At 44.9% G+C, this 19,132-nt stretch overlaps 1 protein-coding gene across 1 annotated transcript; it reads right to left on the bottom strand.

The window, feature by feature from the left end:
• Window positions 1-263: 263 nt before the first annotated feature.
• On the bottom strand, window positions 264-2,790 carry LOC308388294 (uncharacterized protein; the record flags this gene model as incomplete). The annotated part of the gene is made up of 2 exons (XM_080868906.1): window positions 2,325-2,790; window positions 264-1,959 (listed from the first exon to the last, which is right to left on the bottom strand). Exon 2 carries the CDS (start codon window positions 1,611-1,613, stop codon window positions 264-266), a length of 1,350 nt encoding a protein of 449 aa, XP_080725032.1. The 5' UTR covers window positions 1,614-1,959; window positions 2,325-2,790.
• Between the last annotated feature and the right edge of the window lie 16,342 nt (window positions 2,791-19,132).

Raw genomic sequence — 19,132 nt, 5'->3', positions numbered from 1 at the left:
TAACTCTCGCTCCGCCTCTTCGCTCAAGGTACACGCCATGGAACCTGTATCAAGAAGGGCCTGCAAAGAGACTTTGTCATTCACCAATGCATTCGTGTAAAATAGGCTGTCTGCCTCATCAAGTCTTACTATATTCTGGGAAAGTACAACAGTACCAGGTGGGGCACACTTCAGGCTTTCTTTGTATACAGTCTGTATGTCATCACTGGGATTGAGGGTTTCACACTCTTCGCTCACACTGTCCCCTCTCAAGTGCAAGCACCCTAGTTTCCCTGGGGATTATTTTGCTGGGTAATGGGCTCAGCTGCTCTGGGGCAGTCTTTCCTCTGATGCCCAACCTCCAGGCAACCTAGACATCTCCTCTCTCTCATGCAGTGAGTGCGCGTGGAATGTGAGCTATTGCCACAAACCTGGCACGAAGGGAACCTGGCTGAGGCTAGAGGCTGTGGTCTAATTATGGGGTGGACAGGCTGGTTGGAGCGCTCTAACACCCTCTCCAGCATACTGAGCACGCGGTCTAGAGCACTTGGGTCTGAAGCGGCAGCTCCAGCAGCCTTACCCGGGCTGTCCTGGGAACATTTTACTGTACCTACTTGGGCATGGTTCAGTTCAAACTCAGGCGACTCGCTTGTGGTTGTCGCAGTGGCCACGAGGAGGGGATGGGGTCTGGCAGAGCCCAGGCTCTTCTTTTTTGCATGACACTCTCTTTGGTGTTCATCAATGGCTTCCTGAACCTCCATTACTGTCCATTTACTGATGGGCTTACATTTGAAAACACAGGCGAGGCTGGGATCAGGACAATTTCTGATAAACATCATGGCTATCTCTGCCTCCATGTTCTCCATTTTGCCTCCCTGACGCTGTAAATGCTTGTCAGCTGCCTCAGCAGCGATATTAAGCCTCACCCAATAGTCTACTGGGGTCTCTTTTGCAACTGCTTGGGTGGCATAAAAGTCAGCCAGTGGTTGACAGGAGCCAGGACTATCACTAAAATAACGCCTGAGTATGGCATAGATGGTCTCAGGGTTGGTCACTACACCAGAACATGAGTTACTTTTCAAACCCACCTTAACAATGTTTTTAGCTCTGCCGAGGAGGTGGTTTAAGACTTCATCCACCTGCACGGCTCTAGACAACCCTCTCTTCTCTAAGTACACTTCCATCATGTCTATCCACTCATGAACAGAGTACTTATCCGCATCATCACCTCTGTACATAGGTGGGTCTTTGATATCTTGTCGGACCACTAAGTTCACTTTGGAGAGGTCGAGAGTGGTGTCAGGGCTCTTAACTTTGGGGGACTCGGCTGGAGCTGTCTGGTTTGGACCAAGTGGGACTTGACTGGATAGTAGCCGGCTAGCGATTGATTCACCTATCTGGGTTCCCAATTCACCAATGAGCTCACGTAGCTCTTTGTGTGTGCTGTCGTCGCTCAAAGCAGGGGTTGAGGACTGGCGCTCATGAGCTTTATTTCGAATAATGTCATCTGACTCTGCTGGCTCATCACGCAACATTATAGACCTGTCTCTCACTTCATCTGCCCCAGACAGTCTCCAACCTCTCCCAGCGACTGGCGTGAAAAGGTTAAAGGAGTCTTGGCCCCTACCAGCCATGTTGCTTACAGGAGGTTAGCAATAACTACAAAGGGGATCAGAAACAAAAGGAATACAAAAATACCTATCACTCAGAAAAATACAACACAAGTAAACACGGCTCAGTTAGACTCTAACAGGTGTAACTGGGAGAAATGCCTACTAACAGAACACTGGAAATTTTGTGCTGACCCACAGAATAATTTTACTTATATTACAGGTGTCGGAAGTGTTCAGCTCAACCTCAGCGATCGGCAGCGGCTGATCAGATGCATCCGGGTCACGGCACCACTTTTATGTAGCAGATGTGAAATGGTCGACTGCGTTGTGACAACAGACACGGACTGGCTGGAAACAGGGTTTATTCCTATAAAACAGAGTGCAGCAGCAAAATCAGTGTCACACAGCGGCAGCAGGCTTCTCCTCACCCAGTGTGGAGTCCGTACAGCTCTGCTTGCATCATATAAAAGAAAATACAACTTATCAAAATAATAATTTTCACAACCGCCACTTCAAAATCAAATATTACAGTGGGGTAAAACAGAGACAATTATGGAATCACTAACAATAACGTATAACATTCAAATTCCCATTAAAATAGGTCAATTGCATAATACATATTCAAACAACTTTTTAACTCTTCCCAACATGGCTGAAGATACTGCTCAGAGCACAGCCTCGGGACATGAGCTCATTATACACATAAAACAAAAACTACACATTTACACATACCTATAAAACAGAGTGCAGCAGCAAAATCAGTGTCACACAGCGGCAGCAGGCTTCTCCTCACCCTGTTTAACACAAGTCAGTTCCACACAAACGGATGATACAACAGATAAAGCGCAGTTCCAAATATCATTTTTCTCACTCAAAGCGATTGAAAACACTTTGAGAGCTTTTAACCCTAGGAGCCAATACTTAACAAAGACAAATACACCGAATTTATATGGATAATTTAGTACAGGGAGAAGAGCTACAGAAAGCGTGCCTCACCAGTGTGGAGTCCGTACAGCTCTGGCTAGGAAACCCCACACCCGCAATGTGGCCGCAGGTGGCGTTACACTGATTAATGTCCCACTTCAACAATAACACACGGAACCTTAGTTCCACAAAAATAAAGTTCACACAATAAAAAAGTATAACCTATGTACAATACAGTTTTGAGAATGTTCACAATTCGTACATTATATCTCAGCTACACCTGTAGCTGGAGGGGCGAATCATCTGGCCATGTTTTAGTGACCAGGAGTTTGTTTGGTATTGGTAAATGGATTCAAATGGATTCAAAAATCAAAGATCTATGTCTGATTTTTAAAATGACGGTTCCACTTCTGATTTTCAAATCCATTTCCTCACTGCATTTACCTTTCTTGTTAACTCAAGCTGTTATAAGCTAATATATTAACAAAATAATTAGATAAACTACCAGATTATCTCGTAGATCAGCTAACAGATTACCTAGCAGATAAGATATCCCATTTCCCTGACTCTTCTGGTCCTTGGAAAAGTAACGCAAACTAGCCATGGTGTACGATGTAAGGAGCTGTGTGATTGTTTACACAGGCTGGCTGCCTTTTTTTACACCGCTATTTGTGCCGATAGCTTTGCACTGCTGAGACGTGTGTGCTTGTATAAAGGGCATTCAGTCTCTGTACATACACTCTGCCCAACATGGATATATGAAGAACATGAAAGGACTCTGCAGTGAAATGGAGCATTAGCCATGTTAGCCACAGACAAACCTGCAACGTACACTCCATTAGAATCCGAATCATCAGTTTGAGAATGGTAAATGGCCTGTATTTGTCCCTAAGGACCCCAGAGCGCTTTACACTACATTCAGTCATTCACCCATTCACACACACACTCACACACTGGTGTGAATGTGTTCACAAAAACTGAATCTGACACTTTACTCTTATTTATACAAAAAAAGAAGCATTTAAAGAAAATGGGCAGTATATATACATACTATATTTATAAGTAAGAAAAAAGTTACAGAAATTCTAAAGATACTGTACCAAGTACTAAGTGCAAAACTGAGTAGTGCAATAAGCATATGTGAGGAAGAAACTGTCTCTGGTGGCTGGTTTATTTATTTATTTTTTAAATGACATGTTTTGTTGAAAAAGGACATGTTTTAATAAAGTACACTGATATTATTTAGTCAAAAAATAATATTTTGTTTTTCAGTCAGATAACAAAAAGTGAACTCGGTGGCTTGACAGTGTATACATAACTTAACTTATTTACATTACATTCAATACATATTGTGAAGCAGAGGGTCAACCTGATATTGTGCAGTACATGGGAGATACAGCAATTCAGGACTGGTGTTACTTAAATTCAGGGTGGAGGGGGAGACAAAGCTAATCTATTTATTCCATATTTTGTCTTTTCGAATTTTTAATTATAATGTCATTTTTTTCCATTTTAAATATCTTAAAAACCACATTGAACTCAAGTGTTGGCGGAGTTGGATTTAGCCAATATCTGGTCATTGATTTTTTGCTGGCTGCTAATAGCGCTTGTAAGAGCTTTGTGTCCCCTCCCCAGACCAAACCAGCAACCAGGCCCAAGTACAAATTTACAAAATTAATATCAAATTTTATCTTAAAGACCTCATACAGAGTTTTATGAATTCCCAGCCAGTAGTTTTTTAAATTAGGGCAATCCCAAAAGATATGGTAATGATGTGCCTCTTCTGATCCACATCTTCTCTAGTTTGATGAGGGGTTTTGAAAAATCTAATAATATTCTTCCAGCAGTGGTCTCTCCAAGATAATGAACTTGTTGAGTACCAATGAAAATTACAAGTCCTCTCCCAGTTCTCGTTTGTTATACCCATCCCTGATTCCAATTCCCATTTGGTCTTAATATTATGAGTAGTATCCTTCATTGCCTGAAGAAGCACATTATGTAGTTTGGAGATTGCCTTTCTCAGAGAGCCAAAATATGCTAATTTAACTATCTTAAAAATTCCTGACTCAACAGAGTTTGGGTTTGGGATATTGAATGTTTGTTAAAATAATGTTAGAACCTGAAGAAATCTGCTTGTCTTAGGCCATTTCTTGCTTGTAAAGATTGAAAGCTCTGTAGTGTCCCTTTATGTGTGAAGGAATGGAATGTTGTCCACTCTCTATCCAAGACTGAAATCTTATCGCTTTCATTTGGTTTAACATCTGTATCATAAGTGCACCAAGTGTTTTAGTATTGGTTCACTACCACATACTTTGTTCTGCTTTATTCTATTATTTCTCTCCCACTGAAAACGTCCAGATGAACAGAATCAGTTTTTGGAGATTTACTTACCTGGATGATAGAGCATGCATCAAGACCACTTTATTCCATATTTTTAGAGTATGGCTTATCCATGTTCCTTTACCTTCTAGTCGATCTGCTAGTTTTTTGTTCGCAGTTGAGGCTTGTAGTTGAAATTTAGAGGTTGTATTAAATTCTATGGATTTCTACTTAGCTTTCAAATCAGGGTTACACCATTGCAGCAGGGGGATGACCTGAGATGCCTAATAATAGTATTGTAAGCATGGGAGCATTGCCCCACCTTTTGCCTTGCTTAACTGTAAGATGAATACGAAATAAAGCTCGAAGTCCATTTGTCCAATTCCCCAAACTGTGTTTGACTTACTTCAACAGGTAAAGTTCTAAATAGAAATAGGAATCTGGGGACTACGTTCATTTTCACTGCTGATGTCCTTGAACTTAAATTTAAGAAAAACACCAGATTCCACCTATCTGAATTAGATTTCATGGCCTGTGACTAAGGACCATAATTTACCTGTGTTAGATTAGAAATGTTCTTAGTTAGAATTATTCCCAAATATTTGAGTGTTTCAGCTTCCTAATCTATGTTATAATTATCTCGTAAAGTTTTAGACGCTGTATACTTTAGTGTGATTACCTGTGTTTTGTTTAGGTTTAGTTTATAACCGGACAGTTCTCCAAAGTCGGATAGAGAGGACATCAACTCCTCAAATGATTTTTCAGGTTCCCTCAAAAAGACCAAGATGTCATCTGCATTGCAACTTTTTGTTCTTCCCTGGCAATTGCGATACCTTTAATTTTAGTATTGTTTCTTATAAACTGACCAAGAGGCTCAATATAGAGTGCAAATAGAAGTGGTGAGACTGGACAGCCCTGCTTGGTCCCTCTTTCCAAAGTAAAAGATTGAGATAGATCTCTGTTGACTTTCATGCAAGCCCTTGGTTTATCATAGAGGGATTGTATTATTGAGATGAATTTATTGTGAAAACCAAAAGTCTTCAAAACCGTATAAAGAAAAAGCCATCTGACTGAATCAAAGGCTTTCTCAGCGTCCAGTCCCACCAACACTGCCCGCACCCCATCTCTGTTTATTTGTTCCATAACATGTAGAGAGCGCCTTATATCGGCCAGTGTTTGCCTTTGATGGATGAAACCACACTGGTCCAGGTCTATTATATCAGGAAGTCTCCGTGCCAAAATTACTGTGAATAGTTTATAATCCAAATTTAATACACTGATCGGCTGATAACTGTTACTTTCCATCCTATCTTTTACCCTCATTGGAGATAACTGCTTCCTTCCACGTAGGGGGTAGTTTAGCCTTTTGCATAATCCAGTGAAATGTTTTCAGTAAAATAGGATCAAACAGTCTCTGTTTACGTAATTTATAGGCTAACACTCGATTTGCTTCCTAGAGAGTAATATTTCTGTTTTAAAAAAACAATTTCTTTTGAGTTTCTTGTGTATAGATTGTATCAATTTCACCCTGTATTTCTTTTCTTTCTTTCTTTCTTTTAAATCTCAGAATTACCTTTGTATCCATCTTCTCGTTGTAGTTGTTTTAACTTTGCCTGAAGGTTGACTAATTTTTGCAGCTTTATCTTTTTCAGATGAGAGGTCATTGCAGCACAGCAAGAAGGTCCTGAGTTCAGTTTCACCATCAGGCCGAGGTCTTTCTGTGTGGAGTTTGCATGTTCTCCCCGTGCTTGCGTGGGTTCTCTCCGGGTACTCCGGCTTCTTCCCACAGTCCAAAGACATGCAGTTTGTGGGGATAGGTTAACTGATTATTCCAAATTGCCTATAGGTGTGAATGTGAGTGCGAATAGTTGTCTGTCACTGTGTGTTAGCCCTGCGACAGACTGGTGACCTGTCCAGGGTGTACCCTGCCTCTTGCCCTATGATAGGCTCCAGTGCCCCCAACAATGAGATGGGGCTATGATCTGAAAGATCTATCGTTTTAATTTTACATTGCCTTACTCTGGCACAATCACTGCTAAACATAAAACATAGTCTATTCTACTGTAGAATAAGTCCTACGGGGACAGGAGTAGCGGGTTTTGTCAGGGTTCGTGGGTTGTTTTCCCAGTATTTTCAGTTCATTCATGTTCAGTCAATTTTTTACTTGTTCTCTGTCATGTTCGGAGGCAATAAGACGCAGGGTTCTCAAGCACGAACCACTTTTTATTCAATTGTAGCAGCAGTGTACGTGGCTACATCAATTTCTGGAAAACACATATACACACCGGTCTCCTAGCGACCTCTAGTGGCTGCCCTCATGGTAGCCTTACTAGGACAACATAAACAGATTTCACAACATCTCCCCCTTTAACAAAAGTACTTTAAACATAAAACAGTGTTATCAGAACGCAGGACATCACAGGGGTAGACTACCCTCAGTCCTGATAAGGGATTATTCTGCCCTTAGAACATAGAAAGGAGATAGTCCTCAGTCTCTGAATCTGAGAGGTACTTTAATCTCCCGCCCCCTGGAAGTCACTCTCACAGGTGTGGTAGGGTGGAGAGGAGACCCCGGGACAGGGATTGGCAATGTCTGCCTTACTGGTGGTTCTTGGGAAGCGGCCGCCCCTTTAGTTGGAGTAGTCGGTGGAACAGTGCTCTGCTGCTGCTCCTCAGGATCAGCGGTGCCTGGGACAGGCTGAAGGTGTCGTCTGTTGAGGCGAGTCACGTTCCCATTCGCCATCTCCACCAAGTAGGATCTCGGCTCCTTAGACTTACTGATGACCTTGGCTGGAGTCGTCCACCCCTTTTCCCCGTCAAGCTTCACTACAACATCCTGGCCTGGGAGAAGCTCAGGAAGTGGACGAGCTGAATGTCTGCGGTTGTAGAAGAATCTGTAAGAGTCCTTAGCTGCAGCATCTCTTTGGTACACTGTGTCCCTATTGACTGGACTGGGCAGCAATGTCTTTTCGAGTACTGGGACGGTGGTGCGGATTTGACGTCCTGTCATAAGTTGAGCTGGGCTTGCACCGGTTGCTGCAATTGGTGTAGAGCGGTAACTCATTAAGGCTAAGCAGGGGTCAGGCTGTTTGAGAATGTACTTGGCCGTTTGGACAGCTCTTTCAGCAGCTCCATTTGACTGGGGGTAATGAGGGCTCGACGTAGTGTGGGTGAAGCCATAACTCAGTTTGAAGTCTTGGAACTCTGATGATGTGAACTGCGTCCCATTATCACTGACCAGTTCTAACGGGATGCCCCATCTAACGAACATGTGTTTAAGCTTGTTAATGACCTGTCTGCTGGTTGTTGTAGTGAGGGAAGCAATCTCAATGTCTCTTGAAAAATAGTCAACAACGACAAGAAAGTTCTTACCCTCAAGCTCGCAAAGATCAGCTGCAATCTTTTGCCAGGGGCCATTGGGCAGAGGAGTAGTCACGAGAGGTTCCTGTCGCTGTGTAGGCTTGTGCTCTCTGCAAAAGTTGCATGACCTCACCTTATGTGTTATTTGAAGTCCAATGTTGGGCCACCACACTGTTGATCTTGCGCGCTCTCTACATTTAGTTAGTCCTTGGTGGCCTTCATGTAATTGGTCAAGGACACTGGGTCTAAGTGCTGTGGGAATTACTATGCGATCGTGGTAGAGCACTAGACCATCTGATTCTGAAAGGTGGCTTCTGGCTGCATAAAAGCCTTGCAGTGGTGAGCTCTTTGCCATTCTCCGAGGCCACCCTTGTCTGATGAAGATGATTGCTTTTTGAAGCTCTGGGTCCCTCTGTGTAGCTCTACGAATTTCCTCCAACTTATGTGACTTGATAGGTTTGCTTGTCACTACGTTGCTCACATATGCCTTGACCTGGCTGTCTGTCTTGGACGGGTAGCATCCATGCAGTGGATGTCTGGAGAGTGCGTCCGCCACCACTAACTGTTTACCGGGAACATGCTCAGCAGTGACATTGAATCGCATCAGTCGCATCAGCAATCTCTGACATCTCAGTGGCGTTTTATCAAGGTCGTATGAGTTGATCAAAGGCACCAAGGGCTTATGGTCAGTTTGTAGACGTACATGACCCATGCCTTGGATGTAGCGGGTAAAACGTTCGCAGGCCCAGACAGATGCTAAACACTCTTTTTCGATCTGCGAATATCTTTTCTCTGCGTCTGTGAGCGTGCGAGAACAAAAGGCAACAGGCCGTAACTCCCCGTCATTGTCCTGTAACAGTGCAGCACCCAGGCCATAGCTGCTGGCATCCGCACTGACAACTGTTGGTCGGCCTGCATCATAATAACAAAGTGCTGGTGCAGCCACGAGCATTGCTTTTGCTTTATTGAATGCTTGCTCCTGAGGCTCGCCCCACACCCATACAGTCTCTTTTTTGAGTAGATTGGAGAGGGGGTGCAGCACCGTGGACAGGCCTGGCAGGAATTTTCCAACATAGTTTATTAATCCGAGTACCTGCCTGAGTTGTTCTACATTGGTGGGGCTGGGCATCCTGGCAATAGCCTCCACCTTGCCATCATCAGGTTTCACACCATCCGCACTGATGATGTGACCGAAGAACTGTAGTTCATTCTTTCCAAAGTGGCACTTGGACCTGTTGAGCTTAAGTCCTGATGCTTTGATTGTCTGTAATACTGCACCTAAGCGTTGGTCATGTTCCTCTTTGTTAGCCCCGAAAACCAATATGTCGTCCATCACGACGACAGTCCCCTCTAGGCCCTTGAGCAAGGTGCTCATGAGCCGCTGGAAGATCTCGGGTGCTGAAGTTATGCCAAATGGCAGGCGTCTGAAGCAAAACCTGCCCATGGGAGTTATGAACGTGGTTAGTTTTTGGCAGCTGGGATCCAGTGGTATTTGCCAGAACCCACTGGAGGCATCCAAAGTGGAGAAAACTTTAGCCCCTGCTAACTTAGGAGTTATGTCATCCAATGTGGGCAAGATGTACCGTTCACGCTTTACTCCCTTATTCAGACGTTTTAAGTCCACACACACCCTGACCTCATCCTTGTTGCGCTTTGGAGCAGGCACCATTGGTGCACACCAGTCTGTTGGCTCGGTGACTTCCTCAATGATGCCAAGTTTGAGCATGCGCTTTATTTCCTTTTCCACTTTTGGGAGGAGAGGAAAAGGCACCCGGCGTGGGGTGGTTACACTGTACGGCACTGCATCTTCGGTCAGCTCGATTTTTACAGGTTCACAGTTCAGCAGGCCAATTTCTCCGAACACATCCTCTGTTAAGTCACTACTGATTTTGTTAACTCTAGTGACTAATCCCATGTGCTTTGCTACTGTCTTCCCCAGTAGGTTACTTGCATATTGCCCTTTTATAACTGTAATCCAGTACTGGTACTTTTGGCCTTTGTACTCTGTAGTAGCAAGGAATTTACCCATGCACTTGACTTTTCCACCAGGGCTGTACACAGTTGGCTTACACTGGATAAGTTTGGGTCTCTGCTGTAGCTTATTAAGGGTCGTTTCTGTCATAACAGTGGTGTCTGCGCCTGTATCAATTTTGAAATCAACTGGACTGCCATTTACCAATAGCTCAATGTCCCAGTCGGCATCTGAGCCCGACTCCTCAATGACTGTTGTTTTTGGCTCAGTTACTGCTCCCAGGAAAAGCTCCCCTATGAAGAATGAATCCTCATCTGAGTCCTCTACAGCCTCAGCCCTGACCTCTTTTAGCATTTTGGTTTTGCATACAACTTCAAAGTGTCCCAACTTATTGCACTTTCTGCATCTTTTATTGCGGGCTGGGCAGTTTTCTCTTTTGTCATGCACCCTGTTGCATCTTTGGCATTTTGGTTTACTCTCACCATGTTGTTGCTCACGTACCTGATGAGGTTGGTAGTAACTCCTTCTCATGCTGTTATAATGCCTCTGTTTCACCTCATTCACCGTGCTTTCCACTCGGTCTGCACTTTGCTATTTGACTTTTTCACTCTGGCGTGCTAGTTGAATGGCTCTATCCAAAGTTAAGTCCGCCTCGAGCTGGAGTTTTTGTGAAACATCTTTGTCAATTAATCCAATGACGATACGATCCCGGATCTGCTCGTCTTTACTGCCGCCGAACTCGCAGTGCTGCGCGAGCTCGTACAGGCTCCGCACGAAAGCCTCGACAGTCTCCCCAGCCCTCTGGCTCCGTTTGTGAAAACAGGCACGGTCGTGGATAACGTTTCTCTTTGGGACAAAGTGCTCATCGAACTTTTGTATAACCAGATCATACTCAAACTGCGGACTTGGCCTGGCCTCCGTAGCAGCAGGAAACACAAATGAGCCATATATTGGTTCGGCATCTCTCCCCATGGAGTAAAGAAGCGAGTTCACCTGCACTTCGCCGCTCTCCATCCCTAGCTTGGACGCCACTCGAAAACGGGAGAATCTCTGCCGCCATATCGGCCACTCTGCCGGCTGTGTAAAGTCGAACGGCTCCGGAGGTCCAAATTTAGCCATTTCTTCGTGTAACTCGGCGTGAAGTCCTCAATTCTGACACCATGTCATGTTCGGAGGCAATAAGACGCAGGGTTCTCAAGCACGAACCACTTTTTATTCAATTGTAGCAGCAGTGTACGTGGCTACATCAATTTCTGGAAAACACATATACACACCGGTCTCCTAGCGACCTCTAGTGGCTGCCCTCATGGTAGCCTTACTAGGACAACATAAACAGATTTCACAACATTCTCATTTCCTGTTTTTCCTGTGGCAGCTTGTTTCATGTGTCATTAGCCAGGTTATGTTCAGCTGTGTGTCTCTCATTCATTCAAGTCTTCAGTTTCGACTTGTTCACCATCATGTCATTGATGTTGTCTACGTCGTCTGTGTGTCCAGTCCAGCCATTTCAGTTCAGTCAGTCCTCCGTTTCATGTTCTGTTCATCCAGCCTTCACCTACCTGTGAGTTCAGCGTTTGGGTCCTCCTTTCCTCGCATCCACACACGACATCCCCTGACAGGTACAGTCCCTGCTTTTAGGATGTAACTCTCTCCAAACATCAGTTATCCCCAATTCCTCCATCAATAAATTCTTTTTTTTTGTAAGAGCATTTAGGCTGATAGATTCTCCAGACACATCTAGTTTAGGGTTCAATCTAATATTGAAGTCACCTCCACAAATTACGATACCTTGTGAATTCACCATAAGTCAAGTATTTGTTTATATACTGCCCAGTTGCTTCCTGGAGGAATATACACGTTTATATAAGTCATTTCCAGACCTTCAATTTTGCCCATAATTTTTTATAAACCTTCCCTCCTCATCTGGTAGTTCTCATATGTGTTCTTAATTAATTGTATTTGAAATAAGTATAGCAACTCCTCTCCTATTTCCTGCCTTGTATGAAGACGAAAATATGTCTTATCTTTTCAATTTAGAACTCCATTTACATTAAAAGATATTACTTCAGTTGGTTCTCCATGCTTTCATACATTGCAATTTCCCTCTTTCTCCCTCACTTCATACTGACCCGGTCCGAGGGAAAGCCTCCAACCCAAAACGAGTTGCAGTTCCCTCTGCTGTGACAACAGTCATGATGGTCCTCTTCCCCTCTTGTCCCTTTACTTCGATCGAGTTGCTCAACAAATTTATGTTAAGTCTGGCTCTTTATCTTGTCTTAAACTACTGTCACCACTACTTAAATTCATTTGTTGTTGATAGGATTAAGTTTAACTGGTATTATCCGGTGATGAACGTCTGAGCACTTGCAAGTTCTCTTTAAAGCTGCTTGACTTCGATGCCTCCGACGTCCGCCTTGTTTGCACAGGCTGCCATGCTCCTCGCTGAATCCTCTCTCAGAGTGATGCTGGTGGCTGGTTTAAATAAACAGCGCTCTGCCTGAAGGCAGCAGTTTGAACAGTTTATGTCTGGGATGTGAGGGGTCTGCAGAGATGTTTTCTGTCTGATTCCTAACCCTGGACCTGTAGAGGTCCAGGGAAGGTCAGGACTGATGATCTGCTCTGCAGACATGATTGTCCGTTGCACTCTGGCTCTGCCCTGCTTTGTGGCTTCTTCAAAAGTCCACTGTCATCTCCACAGTCTTGAACAGGTTCAGGTGGTTCTGACTGCACCAGTGGAACAGCTTGTCCACCTGTTATTTGTATGCAGACCAGTGATGGTGGTGTCATCTGCAAACTTTATTATTTTCAGAGAAGGTTCTTCTGAGGTGTGGTAATTTGTGTGAACGGAGAAGAGCAGAGGGGAGAGAACACACCCCTGGGGGATGCCGGTGCGTGCTGATGGTCTATGTGTGGGATGTGATCCTCACCTCCTGCTGCCTGTCCGTCAGGGAGCTGGTGATCCCCTGACAGGTGGAGGCGGGCACAATAAGCTGGCCGAGCTTCCAGTGTAGGATGTCTAGGTGTTGAAGGCTGTAATCATGCAAAAGTGACTGGCGGAGTGATGTTTGACTATCCTCTCCTTTACTTTCTAATCTCTCTCTCCTCATTCCAATCATTCAAGTCATGTACAGTTATTAAGACAGAAATAACTTCTCTCATGACTGGCAGATAGTTTACTGTGGTTTTCTTTTCAAAACTGCTGCCTTCTAAGGCAAAATATTACTAAAATATCTCAAGAAAATGCTACCTGAAAAATAAATAAATGAATAAATAAATAAATAAATATATATATATATATACAGCCATATATATATAAAACACCCAGCACGCCCCTGCGGGCGGTTTATCCTTCAAGCTCGGATCCTCTACCAGAGGCCTGGGAGCTTGAGGGTCCTGCGCAGTATCTTAGCTGTTCCCAGGACTGCGCTCTTCTGGACAGAGATCTCCGATGTTGTTCCCGGGATCTGCTGGAGCCACTCGCCTAGCTTGGGAGTCACCGCACCTAGTGCTCCGATTACCACGGGGACCACCGTTACCTTCACCCTCCACATCCTCTCGAGCTCTTCTCTGAGCCCTTGGTATTTCTCCAGCTTCTCGTGTTCCTTCTTCCTGATATTGCTGTCATTCGGAACCGCTACATCGATCACTACAGCCGTCTTCTTCTGTTTGTCTACCACCACTATGTCCGGTTGGTTAGCCACCACCATTTTGTCCGTCTGTATCTGGAAGTCCCACAGGATCTTAGCTCGGTCATTCTCCACCACCCTTGGGGGCATCTCCCATTTTGACCTCGGGACTTCCAGGTTATACTCGGCACAGATGTTCCTGTACACTATGCCGGCCACTTGGTTATGGCGTTCCATGTATGCCTTGCCTGCTAGCATCTTGCACCCTGCTGTTATGTGCTGGATTGTCTCTGGGGCATCTTTACACAGCCTGCACCTGGGGTCTTGCCTGGTGTGATAGACCCCAGCCTCTATGGATCTTGTGCTCAGAGCTTGTTCTTGTGCTGCCATGATTAGTGCCTCTGTGCTGTCTTTCAGTCCAGCTTTGTCCAGCCACTGGTAGGATTTCTGGATATCAGCCACCTCCTCTATCTGCCGGTGGTACATACCGTGCAGGGGCCTGTCCTTCCATGATGGTTCCTCGTCTCCCTCCTCTTTCTTGGGTTTCTGCTGCCTGAGGTATTCACTGAGCACTCGGTCAGTTGGGGCCATCTTCCCAATGTATTCTTGGATGTTCGTTGTCTCATCCTGGACTGTGGTGCTGACACTCACCAGTCCCCGGCCCCCTTCCTTCCGCTTAGCGTACAGCCTCAGGGTGCTGGACTTGGGGTGAAACCCTCCATGCATGGTAAGGAGCTTTCTTGTCTTTATGTCAGTGGCTTCTATCTCCTCCTTTGGCCAGCCTATTACCCCAGCAGGGTACCTGATCACGGGCAGGGCGTACGTGTTGATGGCCCGGATCTTGTTCTTACCGTTCAGCTGACTCCTCAGGACTTGCCTGACCCTCTGCAGGTACTTGGTGGTTGCAGCTTTTCTAGCGGCCTCTTCATGGTTCCCATTCGCCTGCGGGATCCCCAAGTACTTGTAACTGTCCTCTATGTCTGCAATGTTGCCTTCTGGTAGTTCAATCCCCTCAGTTCTGACTACCTTCCCTCTCTTTGTTACCATCCGACTACACTTCTCCAGTCCGAACGACATTCCAATGTCATTGCTGTATAGCCTGGTAGTGTGGATCAGTGAATCGATGTCTCGTTCACTCTTGGCATACAGCTTGATGTCATCCATGTACAGGAGGTGGCTGACAACTGCTCCGTTCCGTAGTCGGTATCCGTAGCCAGTCTTGTTAATGATCTCACTGAGGGGGTTCAGGCCTATGCAGAACAGCAGTGGGGACAGAGCATCTCCTTGGTAGATCCCGCACTTGATGGTGACTTGTGCTATGGGCTTGGAGTTGGCCTCTAGTGTTGTACGCCACATCCCCATTGAGTTCCTGATGAAGGCTCTTAGGGTCCCATTGATCTTGTACAATTCTAGGCATTCCAGTATCCAGCTGTGGGGCATTGAGTCATAGGCCTTCTTGTAATCAATCCAGGCAGTGCACAGGTTGGTCAGTCTGGTCTTGCAGTCTCGGCTGATTGTTCTGTCTACCAGTAGCTGGTGTTTTGCGCCTCTGGTATTCTTGCCAATTCCTTTCTGTGTCCCGCTCATGTATTGACCCATGTGCCTGTTCATCTTAGCCGATATGATGCCTGACAGGAGCTTCCATGTAGTACTGAGGCAGGTTATTGGTCGGTAGTTGGAGGGGACCGGTCCCTTCTTGGGGTCCTTGGGGATCAGGACCGTCCGGCCTTCAGTTAGCCATTCCGGGTGTCTCTCGTTAACTAGCAGCTGGTTCATTTGTGCTGCCAGACGCTCGTGGAGTGCAGTTAGCTTCTTCAGCCAGTAGGCGTGAACCATGTCGGGCCCTGGTGCTGTCCAGCTCTTCATACTGGAGACCCTTTCTTGGATATCTGCCACTGTGATGGTTACTGGACCCTGTTCAGGGAGGTCGCTGTGGTCTGCCCTCAGATCCTCTAGCCACTGAGCATTGCCGTTATGGGTTGCATCCTTCTCCCATATGCTCTTCCAGTATTGCTCCGTCTCCAGCCTTGGTGGTGCTGTTCTCTTATTGTTCCCTTGCCACTGAGAGTACACCTTTGCTGGTTCTGTGGAGAACAGCTGGTTTATTCTCCTGCCTTCTATCTCTCTGGTGTACCTCCTCAAGCGGCTGGCCAAGGCTGTGAGTCTTTGCTTGGCAGTTTCCAAGGCCTCAGGTATGGACAGCTTGCTGTATTTCTTAGGCACCTTATTCGTCGCACCTTTCTGCAACTCCGTTAGTTGGCTAACCTCTCTCCGTGCTACTTTGATCTTGCCCTCTAGCCTCCTTCTCCATGGAGGGTACTGCCCCTTGTGGCTGTTCAACTTGTAGCCAAGCATCTCACTGATCACTGCTGCCGTATTGTAGATCAGCTTGTTAGTGTCGGTAATCGTGGTTGTAGGTATTGCCCGTAGTGCTGCATTAACATCATCTAGCAGACCTTCTGAGGGTACTTCACGTAATCTTGGTAACCGGCTACGGGGGATCCAGGTTTCAAGCTTGGCCATGATCCTATATATATATATATATATATATATATATATATATATATATATATATATATATATATATATATATATATATATATATATATATATATAGGTCAAAATGGGAGATGCCCCCAAGGGTGGTGGAGAATGACCGAGCTAAGATCCTGTGGGACTTCCAGATACAGACGGACAAAATGGTGGTGGCTAACCAACCGGACATAGTGGTGGTAGACAAACAGAAGAAGACGGCCGTAGTGATCGATGTAGCGGTTCCGAATGACAGCAATATCAGGAAGAAGGAACACGAGAAGCTGGAGAAATACCAAGGGCTCAGAGAAGAGCTCGAGAGGATGTGGAGGGTGAAGGTAACGGTGGTCCCCGTGGTAATCGGAGCACTAGGTGCGGTGACTCCCAAGCTAGGCGAGTGGCTCCAGCAGATCCCGGGAATAACATCGGAGATCTCTGTCCAGAAGAGCGCAGTCCTGGGAACAGCTAAGATACTGCGCAGGACCCTCAAGCTCCCAGGCCTCTGGTAGAGGACCCGAGCTTGAAGGATAAACCGCCCGCAGGGGCGTGCTGGGTGTTTTTATATATATATATATATATATATGGCTGTATATGTGTGGCATGTCTTTATCCCGTCTTCCTTCTCTCTCCCCAACCAGTCGCAGCAGATGGCCCCGCCCCTCCCTGAGCCTGGTTCTGTCTGAGGTTTCTTCCTGTTAAAAGGGAGTTTTTCTTTCCCACTGTCGCCACGCACTTTGGCGACAGTGGGAAAGACAGTCATGTAAAAAGCCCATGCTGATTTGAGACACATTAGACACTATTAAAGCTTTCTGCTTTGCTGGGAGTTGTTCAGGGATACTTGGTGATGATAATCTGTGTCAGATGTGATGATGCTGGTTGGGAGAGGGATCTCCAAAGCTTACATCAAAAGTAAACAAGTCTTTCCCTGCACAGCAAAATCTCCAGTGTTAATTTAACACTGGAGATTTTGCTGTTTGGCATTTTCCTTCTTTGGTAATGGCAGTCAACTAAGAATATTAATCTTTCATTAGCTAATAAACAGTAATAGAGATGGTCCATTTAATGAGCTGTGAAGCTCGTCCTGTTCATCTTTTCATTCCCTTGACTAACATGGGTGTTATGGTTTATTTACTATGAATATTATGATCCAGTGTGTTGTCTTTGTGGCAAATAAAACTCAGACCACAGATGTATGCAGATGATGAAAATGTCTGTAACCAGAGGTAGATGAAAGCATACATTCCTATGCAAAAAGAACAATTACACAATTATTTAGGATTACTAATTACTATAATGACACCCCTACTTTGGGGTTAGTGTTAGGCAAGTACAATTCTTGGCTGGGTTTAGTAGCAGCTCCACAAAATTAGTGTATTGTCCTCTGCAGTAATGAATACACAACTGTGTGCATTGAATGGGTTGTAATCTTAACAACCTTTAATTGAGTAAACTTTTGTTCAGCATGCAAAAGAAACATGGCTACATCAATTCTGCACCAAATACAAGTGGCTTCACGCAGATTGGGGCCCCAGTTGCTGTGACAAGCTGGATGATTGATCACCAAGTGCAGTGATTCTCTAACCTGATCAGAGAAATTACTGTGGCGACTGCCGGGCCATCTGAGCCACCACAAAATTAAATCCACCCAGCTCATCATCTTAGTGACACTCTTGCAAAGACACACACACAACTCTTTCCACTCATGTCAACACATACTGGGAACTCATCTACACTCAGTCACTCTCTTCTTCCATCTCTGTGACACACACACACACACACACACACACACACACACACACACACACACACACACACACACACACACACACACACACACACACACACACACACACACACTCTCTCTCTCTCTCTCTCTCTCTCTCCTCCTGTCTTTTCCACACATGCACAGAAAGAGAAACTCTCTACCAGGGCCTCAGGGGGCTCCAAGCACCAGATGATAGGAACAATGGGGGGACATGGAGACATATTAATGTACTAAACACTTAATGAACCTCCATCTAAAGCAGAGAGCAGAGGCACAGGATGGTAAGGAGAGGGAATGAAGACGAGGGGAGGAGGGAATAGTGTTTATTAGTTTACAGCAGATTAATGGGGATAATCATTTAAGTGATGGAGATGGATTACCCTCTCAAAGCTGGCCTTAGCTAAACACACTTACCCACATACAGCCACAAAAACACTCCTTCGCACAGCTGATAAACCAGGTGTGTGGATGGTATAGATTCAGTGGTACATGCTATTTAGAAAAGATAATCTTCTTTTATTTTGGTCACATATAGACCAGTCGTATCATCCACACCTTACGTGATGCAGTTTGTGTTGACTGAATTGAATTGCATCACACTGGTAGACCATGAGAAGACATGTCGTTGCAGAGTGGTATTAACTTTCAATGTTAGATTTAACAGGGAAAATTAACATAACAAAAATGCACAAGTAGGAGTAGAAACTGTGGGATGATTGATGAGCAGAGCCGTCATTTATAAACAAAGACACAGCAAGCTCATTTCAATAATGGCAAACATTTTACCAGGAGCTGTGCAAATTAATAGGTTAAAAAAGTTTTATGAAAACAGTGAGGAAATTTAGATGCATGAGATGCAGCCTAAAGAAAATATGTTTTTGAAATGTGAAATTCTATAAGGAACAACTGGGAACTATGCAGGGTCTTGTAGGTTGAACCTGAATTAGTACAAACTATTCCACTGTATGAACCTGAAATCTGTGCGCTACAAGTGACCTGTTTGACTTTTAGAACTCAAAATACAATTAACTGTAAATGTAAA

Source organism: Rhamphochromis sp. 'chilingali' (assembly GCF_963969265.1).
Source record: "Rhamphochromis sp. 'chilingali' genome assembly, chromosome: 20".
Classification (NCBI taxonomy): domain Eukaryota; kingdom Metazoa; phylum Chordata; class Actinopteri; order Cichliformes; family Cichlidae; genus Rhamphochromis; species Rhamphochromis sp. 'chilingali'.
Note: the sequence above shows the minus strand (reverse complement) of the source record. Positions and strands in the feature narration are given on the sequence as shown.